The 17,971-nt window shown below is 41.0% G+C and overlaps 1 protein-coding gene across 1 annotated transcript; it reads left to right on the top strand.

Annotated features, from left to right (window-relative positions):
- The first annotated feature begins 1,007 nt into the window (after positions 1 to 1,007).
- On the top strand, positions 1,008 to 13,062 carry wdfy1 (WD repeat and FYVE domain containing 1). Its single transcript, XM_080509551.1, has 12 exons — positions 1,008 to 1,183; positions 4,089 to 4,156; positions 4,247 to 4,320; positions 4,633 to 4,687; positions 7,251 to 7,401; positions 7,485 to 7,597; positions 10,440 to 10,566; positions 11,344 to 11,449; positions 11,534 to 11,635; positions 11,731 to 11,861; positions 11,963 to 12,071; positions 12,931 to 13,062. The coding sequence occupies exons 1-12, from the start codon at positions 1,047 to 1,049 to the stop codon at positions 12,988 to 12,990; spliced, it is 1,233 nt and encodes a 410-aa protein (XP_080365677.1). The 5' UTR covers positions 1,008 to 1,046; the 3' UTR covers positions 12,991 to 13,062.
- The last annotated feature ends 4,909 nt before the right edge of the window (positions 13,063 to 17,971 follow it).

The following is a 17,971-nucleotide window of genomic DNA, read 5'->3' as shown; positions in this document are numbered from 1 at the left end:
TTGCACATTGGGTGTGATGCATGTTTATAAAGCAACCATCATTTTCTTTTTATAACAAACACAATAAGTCAAAGGGAACAAAAAGGCATAATGGTGGCAAAAAACCAACATAACTCTAGATTAGAAATATCAGTTCAATGGGATTCTATACAAAATGAATATACTGGAACTGTAAATAAACAAAGAAGGTACAAGCTTTTGCTGGAGGTAAACAGGACACCAACGGCAATATGAACTGTAGTAAGCTAATCATTTGTTGACAATATTTGGTAGCAATTATGGAATATTGTGCAAAATGTGCACTCTGTGCCACAACAATGGAAAACTTGAAAGTTCAAGTTTAAAGGTTAGAATGGCACTATTTCACCAGTCTGGCCCACTTGAGTTGAAATTGGACCGTGTGACCCCTGAACTAAAATCCGTTATACACGTCTTAACTCGAGTGATAAAGTACCACAATTATGCTTGTGGTAAATAAAAGTCTTCATTTGACTTGTATTTGAAATTTGATATACCTTTACCAAGAAAATAATACGACAATGCTGTCTTCATTATTGATATTTTTCCTGATGTTAATATATTATTGCATAATTCCTTCACTCCTTTCCCCTAAAAGGTAATTACTGTTATCATTATTAAATAGTACAGGTTACGAACAGGTGTGTGTGTTCTTCTTCCTCTTTTGGGTTTGATGGCAATTGATGTCCGTGAAGTTGCACTACCGCCATCTGCTGGTTCCAGCTAGTCCATACGATCCCCACAGCTCAAAAAAAGAAACAAAAATATCTTCCCCATCTATCTATCTATCTATCTATCTATCTATCTATCTATCTATCTATCTATCTATCTATCTATCTATCTATCTATCATTCTCTCTGCGCGCTGTGTTGTTAACACGGTACTCTCGTGCGGAGTCTCCGGGGCACTTTGATACGCTTTTTACGGTAATCCTGACAGCGGCTCAGGGTGTCAGCTGATCCTCCTTCACTGGCCATTGAGGAGGAAAATCAGCTGAAGGAAAACACTGCGGGCTAGTGAGTGAAACCATGGCTGCGGAGATCCATTCCAGGCCCCAGACCGCCCGGCCGGTCCTCCTGAACAAGATCGAGGGCCACACGGACACTGTCAACGCGGCCGTGTTGATCCCGAAAGAGGACGGAGTAATCACGGTCAGCGAGGACAGGTGAGCGGCTACAGCAGGCTAACGGCGGCTAAACAGCAGACAGCTAGCGGGATAGGGCTATTTACTGGTCATTACTGTCCCAATCTGTTCCCAGGGGGGTTAAAGAAGCGAAGCCAGAAGGAGAACAAGCACGTTTTTTTGTTTTGCTTTGTTTTTAACATTTTGATGTGTCTGTTTGAGTTCTCCATATGGAGCTAAAGAGAGAGAAATTAGTCTGTTGGGGCTGAAAACAAAAACACCCAAGTATGAGTCCGTTTCACCACAACAACACACCAGTTCTTATAACCAACAGAAAGATTTATTTATTAATAGAAAAATAATTATACCAGCTGTAATTTTAAGCATGTGTGCTTATTTAAATGTATGTTGACTCGGCTAGTTTAACTGTTGCTCACAGTGTAAACATTGCTCACAGCGAGCATTCAAGTGGCGTCGTAATCCGACCTGTAGTGTTTTTACCTGTAAAATACAGCGAGTCTGAATAATGTTTATAGTAATAAAACAATAAACTAAATCGCTTCCTTCCTTCCCGTAGTATCTTCATATCTTTGCTCGTTGTATTCAATCTAGGTCATGTAAAGTGAAGGTGTCCACATTGTTGTTGTGTCCCTGAACGCAACTCCCTCCGGATACTGTAGTGTGACGGAAAAACAAGTGTTTTTGTGCTTTTTTAAAGCTCATTGAAAAAAACCCCCCAAAAAGCCCGAAGGCAACGGGACACCAATGTGTCTGACCTCTCTTATAACATCAGCTGTAATTCAGGCTGTGTTTAATGTGGTAAATGTCTGCTACACTGGAGATAATCAGTGCTGTGAGGTCTGCTTCACTTTTTAGTGTCAAGACACATCATCTCTGTAGAGGAACTGTATCTGTTAATCCATGCAATGCTGTCTACATCGCATACTTGACTTAACAAAGGAGAAGTTGTGGTATGATGGTGCATGAGCAGGTTCCTTGATGAAGCCCTGCTATACTGCAGCGTCATAGGTTGTTTACTGGAACGAAATAAACCCCAACTAGAAACTTGTCTTTGAAGAAAGTTGAGGGTTTATTCTGAATTCTTTGATGTTTAAAACCACTCGCAGTACTGGTGATGTTTGCACAATTGTTCCAATACTCCTGAGGTTGGACTGAAAACCTGTAATACGCAGTGTTACAAGAGTTACAATGCAATATATTTACATATATTGTGAGACTTTGAGCAAAAAGAAAATCAAATTCTTCAAATTAACACACTTGCATCAAATGTTACTTTTTGTGTATTTTTACTTTACTTAAGGGGTGGACAATTTCTGGTAAACTTCCATGGGAAGTTAAGCTGGGGAATTTTTGAAATACTGATTATTATCAGTTCAATTTTTTTTATAGATATAGATTTGTCGAAATTAATAAACTCAACACCCCTACCATTTATGTGTGATGTTTGTAAGTTAAACATTCATAATGCGGCATTCTTGTTAAATGTATTACCACAGAATATCTTGAAAACTTACTTCACTTTGTGTAGTCCACAGGCTCAAATGTATGGTTTCAGTAGTCTTGTGCTCTTGGTATGGAATTGAAGAAATAATTTCCATCCATCATGTGATAAAGGAATTCATAGTGCATATAGGGGGCGTGGCCTGAATAACGGCGCTGTGTGCAATGTGCATGTGATTGAGGAATGATGGATATTTAACTGTACTTGCATGGAATCTGGTTGTTTTAGTCAGGATTATGCTAAAATATATATTTCCACAACTATGTTTAAGTTCCCTATTAAGAGCCAAACTTTACTTTAGTAAATTCCTGGTTTACTCCCAGAAATTCCCATGGAAAGTTTCCAACTTTGAAAATTCTCAGAATTTTGCAACCCCAGTCGGTACAGATCACATCGAAGGCCTGAGGCTGTGAATGCACTGAAATTGTCATTATAAGAGTCACTTTCTGGAAGCAAAAGCAGTCGGGAAAGTTTATTTCCACTAAAATGTTTTATTTAATCGGGTCCATAGTTTCAAAATAAATAAAAGCTGAATAAGTTTTGCTCAAGTTTGTAACATGTTTAGTAATGCAGCAGAAAAGTGTGACTACAGTCAGAAGTGGAAGTGGTTCAGAGATGAACTATCATTTCTACAAAAGCGGTTTGATCTCGCTTCTAGGTCACTGACATTGTACACCTCCACAGAAGTGAGACACTCTTCTCCAGCTCTTTATTGAAATATGTTTGAATGTGGAACTTCTCTTAGGAACTCGGTAACCAGCTGAGTCGGGACACAAAACCAGCAGCATAATATTAGGGTTTGATTAAAACATTGTGGATGATTTTTCAACTTTAAAAAAAAAAACCAACTTTTTAATAATTTCACACATAACAACAAATGAACATATGTCTCAGATCTGTCCCAGGTCACAAGCTTGTCATATCATATTTCTTCTTCAGAGTACAACAGTCATTGATATGGAGAGTTTATCAGATCTTCAGGTACTTTCACCGATATGCCTGGAGTGGGGTTAAGGTGTGACTCAATTCCCACAGTGTTCATTATTTCCTTTCGTACATTTTTGAAAAAGAATCTTCTCTTTTTGGGCAATCTCTCAATATATGAGTAAAGTCACCTACTTTCCCACAATTCCTCAAACTCCAAATTAGAGGTATTATTATTATAATATTTTCATTTGTTAATCGGCCCAGTACATTGTATTAAAAAAAAAAAAAAAGCACTTTCGTAGCTTGTACATGAGCCCCTTTGGTCTATAAGCCCCACGGTTCTAACAAAACTTGAAAAAGTGTGCGTGTGTACCAACTGATGATGCAATAATTTCCCCCACTTTCAATGTAACAAAGCCAGTAACTTACTGAAAGAGTAAATAACTTTCCAGCAGTGTACCAGGGCATTTGAGTCATTGTCATAACAACATCCTGCAGAACCATCCGGGTCTGGCTGAAGAGAGACAGCGGTCAGTATTGGCCCAGCATCTACCACACCGTCTCCTGTAAGTAAGCCTGCGTCACACAACAACAAAAAAATGCAGGTCTGCACGCTTCATCCACACGGCGCTGACTTTCAGCTTTCATCCTTTCAGCTCCGTGCTCGTGCATGTCGTACCACCACGACAGCAGACGCATCTTCATCGGCCAGGACAACGGCGCTGTTGTGGTGAGTGAAGGCGCTCGTCGTGAATGTCGTCTTTTGTGCTTCTTCCAACGGTGTTTGTGGGGAAAACAAGGAACTGGTTTCAAACTCTATATCTGGCACATAGCCACTGGGAGAAGGAAGGTTAATCAACTTTAAACAAGTTTTTGTGTGTGTGTGTGTGTGTGTGTGTGTGTGTGTGTGTGTGTGTGTGTGTGTGTGTGTGTGTGTGTGTGTGTGTGTGTGTGTGTGTGTGTGTGTGTGTGTGTGTGTGTGTGTGTGTGTGTGTGTGTGTGTGTGTGTGTGTGTGTGTGTGTGTGTGTGTTTGCCTTTTAGGAGTTTCTCATCTCTGAAGATTTCAACAAGATGAACCACGTCAAAACATATCCAGGTGAGATTAATACTGGAGGAACACTAAAAGTTCAATTCTCGTAGGATTGTAAGTATAAACACTTAAATATGCACTACTTCTCTAGAATTGATGTGTATGTGGCCCTTGAACTAAAATGCCCCCCCCCCCCCTGCTCTAAGCCTTGGACAAGGACTTTCCTGCTCCTGATGTTGTAGTAGATCAGAATATGAGCCTCTCATATTTAGGAGGGAGTCTTTGCAGCTCTCACAATAATCAAATTATCCAAACGTGCTCATTGACTTCTTCTGTTGATGAAATGGCTCCTGATATATTGCAACACTGCCATCTGCTGTCCAAAGGTGGAAGCACTTATCTTTTCTCTGAGGGCGGTTCATGGACAGGATTAAAGGAACCTGGAACTTGAGAGATGTTGAGGATGACTCACAATTTTTATGAGCTGCTGTTGCTCTGAGTCACTCCCCCCCCCCCCCCCCCCCCCAAGTCTCTCCCAGTCTTTGTCTGCAAATCATGAGTAAATTAAAGCTACATTCTTTCATTAACTATTGTTTTAATTCTGCTGTGAAACACCAATTTTGCAATATTAATAATGAATAGTTCTATGTAATAATTATAAATAATAATTTTCAATAACTTGAAAAATGTGACCATTTTAGATGTAGTACAGCCAAAATAAGAGTCATTATCATTTGATTCTGAGCTTCTCTGGGCTGGTCAAGCAGAGCTACAGGACCACGTAAGAAATGAAACAAAACAAAGTGCTGGAAAATGAGTTGGAAATTCAGTGAGCAATGATTATTCTCACCAGTGAACCACTAAAAATCTTCCTGTTTCCTCTGCGGTGCCAAATCTTTAGCAGACTTTTCTCTAGTTTTGCTTCTTCAGAATGAGATAAAAAGCCTTCATCCGCTTCAGGCTTTTCCCTCTGTACATTTTTTACGTGTTGATTTCGCCTCCACGTTGGCAAATCTTCACCCTTTCTCGGCTTTGAACAATGAGTTTTTTGTTCCCGAGGCTGTATCAGCAGATATTTAACCTCCTCAGCAGGAAAGGGAGCTTTACAGCCAGCCACATGTGATCCATTATTTCTTCATCTGGTTTACACCACAACACAACAAAAGCTACATCCGGAAAATGCAGAAAGTCTTTTTTTTTTCTTTATTTCTGGCATGCATCTCCTTAAAAGAATATGAACTATTTAATTTAAATGGACTTGATGTTTGTCAGTGATCAGAAGCACCTTACATCATTAGCTTTGACAGAAAGATGAAGATGGTCTTGGTAAAAGCTTTCCTCTCTGACACACACATCAATTACCGAGGTAAAACTGGACTGATTATGTGAACATGCTCACCGTGACTCATTGCAGACCAGGACTGTTGTTTCTGTGACACACACACACACACAGACACACAGCAAATCCAGCGACAGGTTACTGACTTGAAGCAAGTTTTCACTGCATTTCCAGAAGACAAACGCATGAATATAAGGTGGGAAAGTCACAAATCGAAAGATTCTTCCTTCATTTCCTGAACTTGGAGGAGTAGCCAATCTCCCCTCAGATTGTCACTAATGTTTAGTTTTGTGATGCACAGTGATCTCTTGATTTATCTAATATGAAGTCATCCATTCGTCTTCATTAGAGCTCTTATCAGAGACACAGTGAGTCTGTGTGAAGGCAGATTGTAATACTGCTCATAGGCTGAGCGCAGTCGTCAGTTTACTCTAACGAGCTTGTGTTTGGATTGTGGAAGACAACTGGAGTACCTGGAAAAAGATGAGCCATGCATGCTCAGGGAGAACATGCTAATCCTGCATAAAAACGTTTTTAAAACTGGGAATTTTTTCACTGTAAGGCCTCAATGTGGATTCTTCTCATGAGAAATCAGCGTGCACTCATACAGAGGAAAGAAAACCTGTAAATAATTTCAAATGTCTTGATTTCTGTATTGACTGTCTTTAAATTGGACCCTGTGTCAAAGTGCATAATTGCTCTCTGCAGCGTCTCACTTTTAATTGGCCTCAGTGTGGAGAAAAAGTTTAAAAACATTTTTTTCTTTTGGTCAAGACTTAGAAGCTTTTTATAAAAAAGTGTGAAAGCTGCTTTGGGTTAAGAGATCTGTAAATATACTATAGAAGCTCTTTCTCAATGTGCATTTAAGTACAATTGTAAGATTTAAAGAAAAAAAGAAAAAAGACATTCGATTTATTCAAAATTGCATTCCACTCTAATAACCCAAGCTTCAATTTCAACACACAGACATTGATTTTGTTAGTTTATGCACTCAAAGATAGGTTTGTCACACCAACGACACAATAAAGTTTCGGAAATGATGTCCTTATTGTTCAGCATCGATCCCTGCCTTCTGTAAACGTGTTTAACAGAAAGAGTGAGACTCTGATGGGAGAATTGATGGGTTGAAGGGATTTGTCTGGATTACAGCGTCTTTAATGAGTCTCTGATGGGATCAGGAGCTGGAATCTGCCTCATCCGTGACACCAGCGATCTCGTCTGATGAAAATCCGCTTTGTTCCATTTGTTCCTGTCGAACGCTCATCATTTGTGTGTGTGTGTGTTTTTCAGCCCACCAGAATCGTGTGTCAGATATGGTGTTCTCCCTGGAGAGCGAGTGGGTGGTGAGCACCGGCCACGACAAGAGCGTGAGCTGGATGTGCACCCAGAGCGGCAGCATGCTGGGGAGGCACTACTTCACCGCCTGGGCCTCCTGCTTACAGTATCCTTCTGTTTAAAGACGCCTGCGGGGGGCTTCTAGGAAAAACCCTGCGTGTCCGTTTGAGCCCTGACCTTTCCGCTCAGGTACGACCACGACACGCAGCACGCCTTCGTTGGAGATTACTCGGGACAGATCACGCTGCTCAAACTGGAGAAGCAGACGTACTCCACCATCACAACACTGAAGGGACACGAAGGTAAAACGCACACGGCGCTGAAAACTCGATCGCGAGCGGTGGAATCGATCATGAGACGCAACGTAAGATATTGATCTGAATCCATCCATAGTCAAAATTGATTTATCTTGGGGAGTTTCATGTGGGTACATAGCAGGCACAGGGAGAATAAATCTCACAATGAACACTATAAATCTGTTAAATAGAATCTCGATGTGTCGTTTATGCTTATTGTTTCCGGGTTATTTAGTTTATTGAAATATTTATTACATTTTTTGGACACATGGTGGTGGTACAGGTTGGATATATAGAGAGCTTAGGTGACAGGAAGAGGAAGGCATAGAGACCCCAACTCAAAGGTTTCCGACTCTCTAAATTTGACAAGCAGGAAGAACAATGACAGTGTCGAGTCTAAATCACCACCGCACTGGTTTTAAATACTCTTTCGTTCTCTGTGCCTTTAGCAACACAAACATGCCCCCACCCCCCCCCCCACCACCACTTCCTGGGAAATGAGCTGCAGTTTAAAGTGCATACTTCCACATTCAGCTTCTTTGAGATTCAAAATTGAATAGAATTTGTAATGGCGGAGTCTCATGGGAACTGTTCTCGATACATTCATATGCTCAAAGTCAGGCAACATATCTTTTATCAACCATCCACATCAGGTGTTGTGGAATACATCAGTGATGGGGGCTGATGTTAACTTTCTAAAGTAATATCAGGTTTAATATGAATTCTGTCATGAATGATGGCGATTAAAAATGTCATTTGTGACACTTTGAACCTCATAAGACTGAGTTTTATTGCTCACTTTTACAAATGGACATACAGCGTGTCTAAATTGATATTCTGTCCCGCTCCATTCAGCTCTGGCATGTGTGAAGTTGGAGCTGATTTCAGCTCATAATGAGTGAAATTCCGAGGTCAGGTCGACTGTTCATCTCAGGACAAACGCCCTCACAATGACGCCTGTGATCAATTTAAAGACATTATATCAGAGTATTGTGATAATTATATGATTTTTGTAGTTGATCTTAGTGTCTTTATGCTTGTGGGTTTCATTTTCTCCTTTTAAGTCTTTATTAGAAAACCCATTTTTCATGTACCCACATAAATGCAAACCAAAGAACTATTGCCACTCATTTCATTTCATTCATTTTATCCAAACCTTAAATATACATTCACATTGCTCAAATTATGATTTTGTGATGTATTATGTCTCCCTACATTGAACACTCAGATCAGAATATCACAAAATGTTTCTGTTCTGTATCCATCCCAGTTGTTAGTGGGTCATACTCCCAGCGCAGGGTTGGCGGTTTGATTCCCTCCTTTACTGATTCTCGTCGTGGCCGCTGAAGTTGTCAAATGCTTCATCTCGGTTAAAACGGCATTTACAACAAAGAAGCAGTTGCCGGGAAGCGACAACGAAGGGAATGAAGCAGTGTTCAGCGAGGAGCTCTGGAGGTTGTAAAGAAGTAATGGATGACTCATCTGGCCAGATCTCCTCTTGTCCTCAAACCGCAGCCACGTTGCCTATGGATGAGACAGACCTGTGACTGCACCCCCTGTTTTCCTCTTTCATGAAAACTCTGAATGCATCATATTAAATCAAAGGAGCACTTAGAACCAGTTTGGAGCCACCGACCTCTTTCTTTCTTTCATGTGCAGATGTGCTCAGGATGATGCATATTAATCGCACAGATGGAAATGCAAATTAATCGCTGTGGCTCCAGCTGAGTACAAACCAAATATTTAATGGTATTTATGATCAGTCAAAATTTGAGAACGGGACAAAAAGGTTGGGTAAATGTCAACATCAGAGGTTTTACTGAGGTTACGCCAACATGTCTGGTAAATAAGTGGAAAATATGATAAGGATTTTAATTATTGCCGTAAGAAAATTAGATAACTTTGAAATATGTCCTCTTTCATGCATCTTAAATGGCAGTTCATCACCATTTGTTCTGAGCGAATGATTGAATACCTAATATGTTTGTTGTATTAAACTTGGCTTTAGTTGCAGTCATTTCCAGGTTTAAAGAATTTGTTTTGATCATCAGTCCATCTTTTTTTTTTTTGCCTTCACCTTGAGTAGGCCAAAGCAGTAAAATAGTCATTATAACCTTTAAATTATCATACAAAGTTTTTCTTTGTTGTGACACAGAGTATTTGTGATAAAAATATCTATATTATTGGAAAACCAAACAATTACCACCGAAAATGACTACAATCTCAACATGAAGCCAATTCTAATGAAACCTTCTGGTGCAAAATGCAGTGAAATGTCCAGAAAATGTCTCCTATAGCTGCTGCATTATGCATGTTTTTTTTCCAACGCCCTGACCAACATGGCTTTGAGCAACGTGGTAGCTGTCATGGCCATGACTCTTAACAAATGTGTAAAGAAAATCAAAAACAAACAAACTATGGTTTCTTTGACATATTAACAATCTGCTTGGTGGGCCCAACCTTATGTTCGACATCCCTGCTTTATAGAGGGCAGCAAAATCTGCACATCCCAGTTCCCTGCAATGTTTTCCAGTTGGGGAGACCCCAAGCTGCTCCAAGGCCAAACCAAAGATGTAATCTGTTCATATTTAAGCATGTCTCTTAGATCCACATGGTGGTGAGGCGCATCAATAGGCAGAGAGTTAAGTTTTACCGCTTCACCTGCGGTTGATCTTACACTCTCTGAACTGGACAAGACATGCCATCTTGTTCCACGATGTTGAGCTGAATCTTCCTGCGGTTCTGTCTTTATCCACTGGATGGAGCCACCAGAACAGACCTGTCAGCAGACGCTTGTCATTTCCATGTCCACATGTACCAAAAGTGTTGTTTTTCCCTTTGCTTACAGGCAGTATAGGTGCTCTGTGGTGGGACCCGGTCCAGAGGCTGCTCTTCTCAGGGGCCTCGGACCATAGCGTCATCATGTGGGACATCGGGGGCCGCAAAGGACGGACGCTGCTGCTGCAGGGACATCAGTAAGTCCGGTTACGCATTTCGAGCCATCTTGAAAGAAAAAGCCGTGCCACGGATTCTTCGAGAAGCACTTGTAGGTGTATTTTTGCCTCTTGTCCTCACACTTCATCCTCTGGGGCCCTCCACCCTCCCTTGTCAAAGGCAGGACTCGATGGTGTCAGTAACTGCTGTCCCCAGACACTGACTCCTCCAGACATATTTGTCCTCCTACGCTCCCGGTTATAGGAGCCATCAGCAAAGCCATGCACACTGATCCGTGTCAGAGCAAGCCTTCATCGATCCTGTAGCACCCAGGCAGGATTTACTAACATGCATTAAAATGAATTACAGTGCTCCTTTTACACTTTCAACCCTGCTTTGATTGATTATTCCACCCATTCTATCATTGTTATTGATGTAAATGCTCTTTAATAAAGAGAATAGTGGAGTTATCTGTGAAAATAGACAGATTTTTATTTAACAATATCTCTGTAGCTGATACATCATTCAGAAAGTTATTAATGGGGAAATCTGTTTAAAATATAGATCCCTTTATGATTTTAAACAGTGTACCGATGAGCAGTGCTGCCTGGGTTTAGGACAGAATTGGTTTATTATGTTGAAATGATAAACATAAAATGAAAACAACCTGAAATAGTAGGTCTATGAGAAGAAATGTAAGAATTGATGAAACATGCTACAGTAGCTGGTTTCACTTGCACAACAAACTGAGGGCTACGGAAAATTGAATGTTGAAAACGACCTTGCTATGTCTCCCTTCTTCCTTTGGCTTGCCTCAGCGAGCGTGTTCAGGCCCTGCGGTACCTGCAGTTGACCAGGCAGCTGTTGTCCTGCTCAGCGGACGGAGGCATCGCCGTGTGGAACATGGACACACAGAGAGAAGAGGTTTAGAGGAACTCGTGTACAGTTGGAGCTTGACATCTTTTCACGGCTTCCATCCTTAATGCCTTAAACCGTGTGTGTGTGTAGGCGCCTCAGTGGTTAGACAGCGACTCATGTCAGAAGTGTGAGCAGCCTTTCTTCTGGAACATCAAGCAGATGTGGGACACTAAAACCCTGGGGCTGCGACAGGTGCGAGTTCGACCGGCGCACTTTAATAGTATGTTTTTATTTTTCCTCGTGGCGACACGAGTATATATGTCAATAAGTATGCTTCGTGCTCGCAGCATCATTGCCGGAAGTGCGGTAAGGCCGTGTGCGGAAAGTGCAGCTCGAAACGCTCCACGTTTCCACTCATGGGCTTCGAGTTCCCTGTGCGAGTGTGCGACGCCTGCTTTGACACCATCAAAGAAGAAGAGTGAGTGAAGGGCTCTTGTCGATCCTGCATGCAGAGATTGGTCCGATCTCAGCTCTTGCAGAGCCGATCAAATGCTGTCATTGTGTTTGTGTGTGCTGCAGCCGAACGGCGCTGGCCACCTTCCACGAGGGGAAACACAACATCGCCCACATGGACATGGACCCATCCAGAGGCCTGATGGTCACTTGTGGAAGCGACCGCATTGTCAAGGTCAACAACAGTTCTTTGATACCAGATAATTCATGCATGTGATCCAGCGAGGTCAAACACACAGAGCCTTTGAGGCCAAAACTGAAGCTGATCAGATCGGTGCGTTTTACTTCAGGCCGCTGTTTTCTTCCACCCACGGACCGGAATAACGCGGCAATTCTAACCTTTAAGTTTAAAGTCTACAGTTTTGCTTTGTTGTAACACTAAGTATAAGTTTTGAAAAAAGTTTTGTGTTTTTGCAAATTATTTCCCAGTTGGTAGCAAAAATGATGTAAATCTCAACATAAAGCCAATTTTAATGAAACCTTCTGTTGTAAAATTCAGTGATTGTCCTATAGTTGTTGCATTTGTGGCTTTGAGGCTAATGCTAATTTGCTCTCTTTTGTATTGTATTTACTTCACGTTGGCACGTGTTTCAAATAATTTTTCTATAATTTCTTTTGTGATTTTGGTAATCCTGGGAGGTTCTCCCAGCTTAATGAAGTTTAAATATAACAAGATGATTATAACATGCCCCCACGTGTATGTAGCCAATATATTTTTGACCTATTGGTGTCTATTCCTTTCCATCTCTGTATTTGAATAGAAGTAAACCAACTCTGAGACTTTTTACTTTGCTTTAGACCTAAAAAAAAAAAAAAGTAAAAGTCCTTAAAATGTATTTTATTTTACACTGTAACCACTTTTAGCCATACAAAGTGCACAGTATTAAACGGTTGGTGGTGTAAAAGTAGTAAACACTGTAAAGATGCTGTTTTTACCCTTTGGAAGTCCTATTTTCCTCCGTGTGAACAAACAGTCTGAGAACCGTTTCCTCCTCTCCACTCCTTCAAGCTCTCCTTCTCATTTGTTTCCACAGATCTGGGATATGACACAGGTGGTCGGCTGTAGCTTAGCAACAGGTTTCACCCCGCGCTGATTGGCCCATCGCACCGCAAGGACCGCCCCCAACATCATGGAACCCCCCCCCCACACACCTCTGTACAGTCCGTCCCCCCAAACATGCCTGGGGTCTTCAGCGACAGCCAGGCCTGCTCTCTCGCTCTCTCTCTCTCTCTGTGTGTGTGTGTGTGTGTGTGTGTGTGTGTGTGTGTGTGTGTGTGTGTGTGTGTGTGTGTGTGTGTGTGTGTGTGTGTGTGTGTGTGTGTGTGTGTGTGTGTGTGTGTGTGTGTGTGTGTGTGTGTGTGTGTGTGTGTGTGTGTGTGTGTGTGTGTGTGGGGGGGGCCCTGCACATTCCTTTTCTTTTCTTTTTTTGGGGCTTCTCATAATTAATTTCACTGATTGCCAGTCGATGTATGTTTGTTTTTTGATATTTTGCTCTGACGTGAACCAGAACCCGAAGCACAAAAGTGTGTGTGTGTGTGTACATGTGGGTGTATGTGTGCATGCAATGGTTTCTCCAATGGGAGGAGTAGTATTGATATTGGTGTTTACATTCAATGTATCTGATGCTTGTTTTGGCCAGAGGGCTTTTCTTTTTTCTTTATTTTTATCGCCCTTGCACTGTAAATTTCGGCTCCAGTTGGAAACATGTATATTGTTTCCTGGTGTAGCTCACTGTCACTATCTAAAAAAAAAAAAAAAAAGCTACATTCACACACATAAAAGCAACTTGGATCAAGTGTATAAATCTCCTGGTGTGCATAATAGCAGCTTGAAATCCCTAATTTCTCTCTTTCACTAGTTGGCCTTAAATCACTCAGGAGGTCCGACATCTCCGAGCCGTCGTCGGTGTGTAATCGCCCGAACATGATGAGAGAAGCGATAGAACGTCGTCCCCCCCCCCCCCCCCCCCCATATCGATCACTTTGTTCCAGCCGGTGATCTGATCGGTGACCCGAGCATCAACCTCACGGTCCCAGGTGTGGCGGTGGTGTGGGGGATGTTGTTGCCATGGCAACAAGCGAAGACGATAGTGGTTCTGCCCTCGAGGAGTCACAAAGGCAAGCTCCTCCTGACTGATCATAGTGGATTTGATCCTTATTTTTAAAACAAAAAAGGAGTGCAACATTTTTAGCTTGTCTCTTTCACTTTCTGAAGTGTGCGAGGTTTCATGAAGACCGTAGATTTTTTTTTAAGTCATCACTTTCTGAATACTCATGTTGGCTGTATGAAATTTCAAACTTTACATCTTTAATTTAAAAAATGCTCACACACATCTTCAAAATGAATAATTTCTCTACTTTTGATACATGCTGAGTTTATTATCACCTTTAACCAGATGATTTATTTTCACATTTAATTATAACTCGCACTTGATGGTGGTTTTGATATTTATTCTGCCATTATGTGAAATGTTTCATGTCATACTGAGAGACTTTATAATGATATACAATTAAATGTGTTACATTATTACACCTCATTGTGAAAGTAGTCAGTATTTCTCTAAAAAGGATCATTTATGTAAAGTTTCTTGTAGTGACTTGGTAGTTTTTTGTTTGTATAATTAGGTAACTTGCATCAAATTCTGAAGCGAAACTACATTAATACAGACATCAATAAATTAAAAACTGAAGAAATGGTGTCATGATTTTAGGAACTTTTCCAAATTTGATGCAATTCAAGCTATTCAGAAAGCCGTTCCTCAAACAATAACTAAGTGTGTGGTGACTGTACTTCTGATCGAAGACATGTTACTGCGTCAAACCATCCCTGGGAGTTTCAGACAGCTGACATGAGCAGTTCAGGAGTGATGATTTTTAGTAGCGGTTGGTTTTCACAGCTTCTTCAGCTCAGAAATTAAAGAAGATAAAATATAAAGCTTTGCATAGTACGTGTTGAACATTTTTGTGTATTATAAAAGAAGCCTAACAATCAGTCGGGAGAATCTGCTGACGTGACCTGATGTTAACCTCGTGATTTATTATATCAACTTTGTAGGTTGTTCAACTTTAGGATAAGGTGCAGAACTGAATTCCCCAAAGCACAACGTAACCTTCCAAATAGTGAAACTGATGTGCGACTCTATTTTTCCCCTTGAAAGTTGTGCTGAGGTTTTGTTTGTGGTGCGAATTGGCTTCGTGTTTCCTGTCACAGGTACTTGACAGGTACTGTTGATGTAGCACTAAATGTTGAGGTGTCGGGGGTCCGATCGGGGGGCCGCCCACACTCCTCCTCCAGCCTTAAAGAGAGGGAGGGGGGGGGGCGCTCTCACCAAGCCTTCCTGGTGGCCCGCCTGCGTTCCCGACTGTTCTCATCCACGTTCCAACACTCGTCTTTGTCAGAGAAGTCTGTACACACACACACACACACACGTCAATGGTGTCTTCACGCCGTCAACTCTGCACTGATCATCACAGCATGTTTGTGTCATTCTTTTTTTTTTTTTTTACTTTGCGTTCATTTATCTGGGAACTCGGAACATTAACAGTTGAGAGGTTCCCACTTTGATGTTAGAAGTGTTCCCATGACAAGAAAATCCCAACAAGTCCATCCCATGGATTTGAACATGTTAATTAGTAAGAAAGTTAACACAGACTAAAAGAATAAATTATCTGAAAATGTTTCTGTTTTTGCATATTGAAACCATTTCTTCTGAAATTTCCCACATTCCCAGTTTGACGAATTTCTTTGTCTTCCACTCCTATGTCAGAACTACCACTTTTCTGAAGTCGTAAGATTCCGACTTCGCAGAAGTCCGAACTTTTCCCCGCTTCCCGGAAGTCGTAACTTTCCCGCTTCCCAGTCAAAGGCCTGTCACTCCACAAGTGGGAGGGATAACAGCTGACTTCCATGTAGCGTCTTTGTAAATAGCGGCTAACATTGTTAAACATTAGACTAACGCTTGCCTTACCGTAGGTGGAGGGGAGAAGGAGGGGAAAAAAAGCATCATAACATGAGAATTCCTCGTTTCAAAATGTAGTCACATTCCCGTTTTTGGATCATGTAGTGTGTATTTATATTTGTAGTAAAGTATTTATCGATTGTCACCGTATATGGTCCTTTATTTGCTCAAACTGACAAACAACAACACATGAAATGCTATTTATCTGAAGCACATGCAAACTCGCAATCGATCTCTGTGATCATGTGACCTAGTTCATACTTGGGGTTGGACTGAACTATCACACTAATTTACACTCATTTTCTGTTTTGTTTTGTTTTTTAAATCACATTTCCGAGAGTTTTGAGAGATTCCATATGCCTTATATGTAAACAGAAAAAAAGGATTTGATTAAATCTACATGCATTAATTTTTTATTATGAGTCTTCAGATGCAACCAAAGATGTTCGGTGCACAACAGTGACTTACTATCACATGAAAAATAATATACAAATAATATAAATGTGTTAAAGTGGGACTGTAATCAAAAAGCAGCCCAGTAACTGAAAACGATGCATGTCGTTTGAAGGTACAAGCAGTAAAATTGTGCAAAATGTAAGGATTTTAAGAAGTGAAGGAATTGTTTTTGTTTTACATTGTGGAGCTTAACAAAAGTAGATTTACATAATTTGCTTATATAAAATATCCTTATTTACCTCATAATGTTTAAATATAGCTCCTCAGTTCATCATGTGCTTGAAACAGTCAATTCTCCCTTTCTGATGTATTTTATAATTTGACAATTTTCCATCAGGTGGCAGTGCTGAGTCACTGTGATATCAAGATTAGATCCTGAGTGTAGTACACAACAAATTAAGTCACTGCTACATCTTTTTTTTTCTTCTTGTTGGGTTAAAAACCTACAAACTGCCCCAGTGACTCAGTACACCCTCTTGTGGCATGAGATGGTGTCACAATAGTAGACAAAAATGTTGATTTGAGTCAAGCTAATCTTCAAAACTGTAAACTGAAAATATCAGCAACATTTCTTCGAAGAATAGAAGAACCAGGAGGTTGGACAGTAATATGCTGTTGAGTTGCTCATATGAGTGGAAATTATATTTTCACTTTCATTATTTTTTTGATTCACACATCTTCAAAGTCCCCGTGAATCAATCGGTCAGCCTTCCCCCAAGTATGATTAAAAAAAAGAAATAAAAAAGATAAAAAATCACTATGCGTCGTCAGGGTGCACGGCAATGCTACTGTACAATCAAGAGTCTCACGCTGTCTTCCTTGTTTTGGTTTCCAGTCATTGCTCCTTATCGAGTCCCGGTAACAGGCAGATGTGACGGGCTGTTAAAGGCCGTGATCGATTGCCGGATTAGCCGAAGCGGCTAATGACGCAGATCCGTCAGATAGGCTGCTGGTTTCCCCCCCGTGAACGGCTCACTTCCTCTTGGTTTTGTTGTTGCACAAGTCAATTTACTTGTCTTTCTGATCATCAAACACTAGAATGGATGGAAGAGGCCACGTCGATATGTAAAAGAGAACTCATTGAACAACACCACTGCCTGTAATCTCCAACTCTGCAAAACCGTTTTATCCTTCTTTGACTTAATTTTTTTGCTTGTAAAAGACGACTCGCATTTCCCCACAGGACGTCCATGTACATCTCCAAATAACTGTATTTTTAAAGTACTTTTGTTGACGATACAGTACTGACTCCACTCCCCCTGTTTTTCCTCAAAGCAGAGGGAGAAAAGAAAACCTGACGCTCAATAAAGATATTTGATATGTTTAACCGACTGGGTTTCTTTGCCTTCTTGAGGGATTTGATGACGACACATGGAACGATCAGTAATTTTCTTTATTCAAGCATTTACAAGAAAAGACGAGTACGAAGCTTTCTTTAAGGTGCTGGGCAGATATGAAGAGGCGGGAATACAGAAAGATTCCATTGAACATGTCAAGTGATGCTGCCGTATTGGTGAGAAACGCTGCCTCCAGTCGGGGTTCAGTCTGTACAGAACAGCAGTGACGTTACAACACGGCTAACACACAGGTTACTGCCACGAGAGTTAAAGTACCAACAGTTTGTAAGTGACCCAAACACAAAAGCCCGACGCTGAACCCA

The sequence above is a fragment of the Blennius ocellaris genome, assembly GCF_963422515.1.
Source record: "Blennius ocellaris genome assembly, chromosome: 2".
Classification (NCBI taxonomy): domain Eukaryota; kingdom Metazoa; phylum Chordata; class Actinopteri; order Blenniiformes; family Blenniidae; genus Blennius; species Blennius ocellaris.
The sequence above is the reverse complement of the archived record's forward strand: the minus strand, read 5'-3'. Positions and strand labels throughout refer to the sequence as shown.

Bases quoted from the DNA above. Each gene is read 5' to 3' on its own strand.
- wdfy1 (XM_080509551.1), top strand. From the start codon at position 1,047: ATGGCTGCGGAGATCCATTCCAGGCCCCAGACCGCCCGGCCGGTCCTC. The intron at 4,321-4,632 runs GTGAGTGAAGGC...TTTGCCTTTTAG, and splicing joins AGGACAACGGCGCTGTTGTG to GAGTTTCTCATCTCTGAAGA. The intron at 7,402-7,484 runs GTATCCTTCTGT...CTTTCCGCTCAG, and splicing joins GCCTGGGCCTCCTGCTTACA to GTACGACCACGACACGCAGC.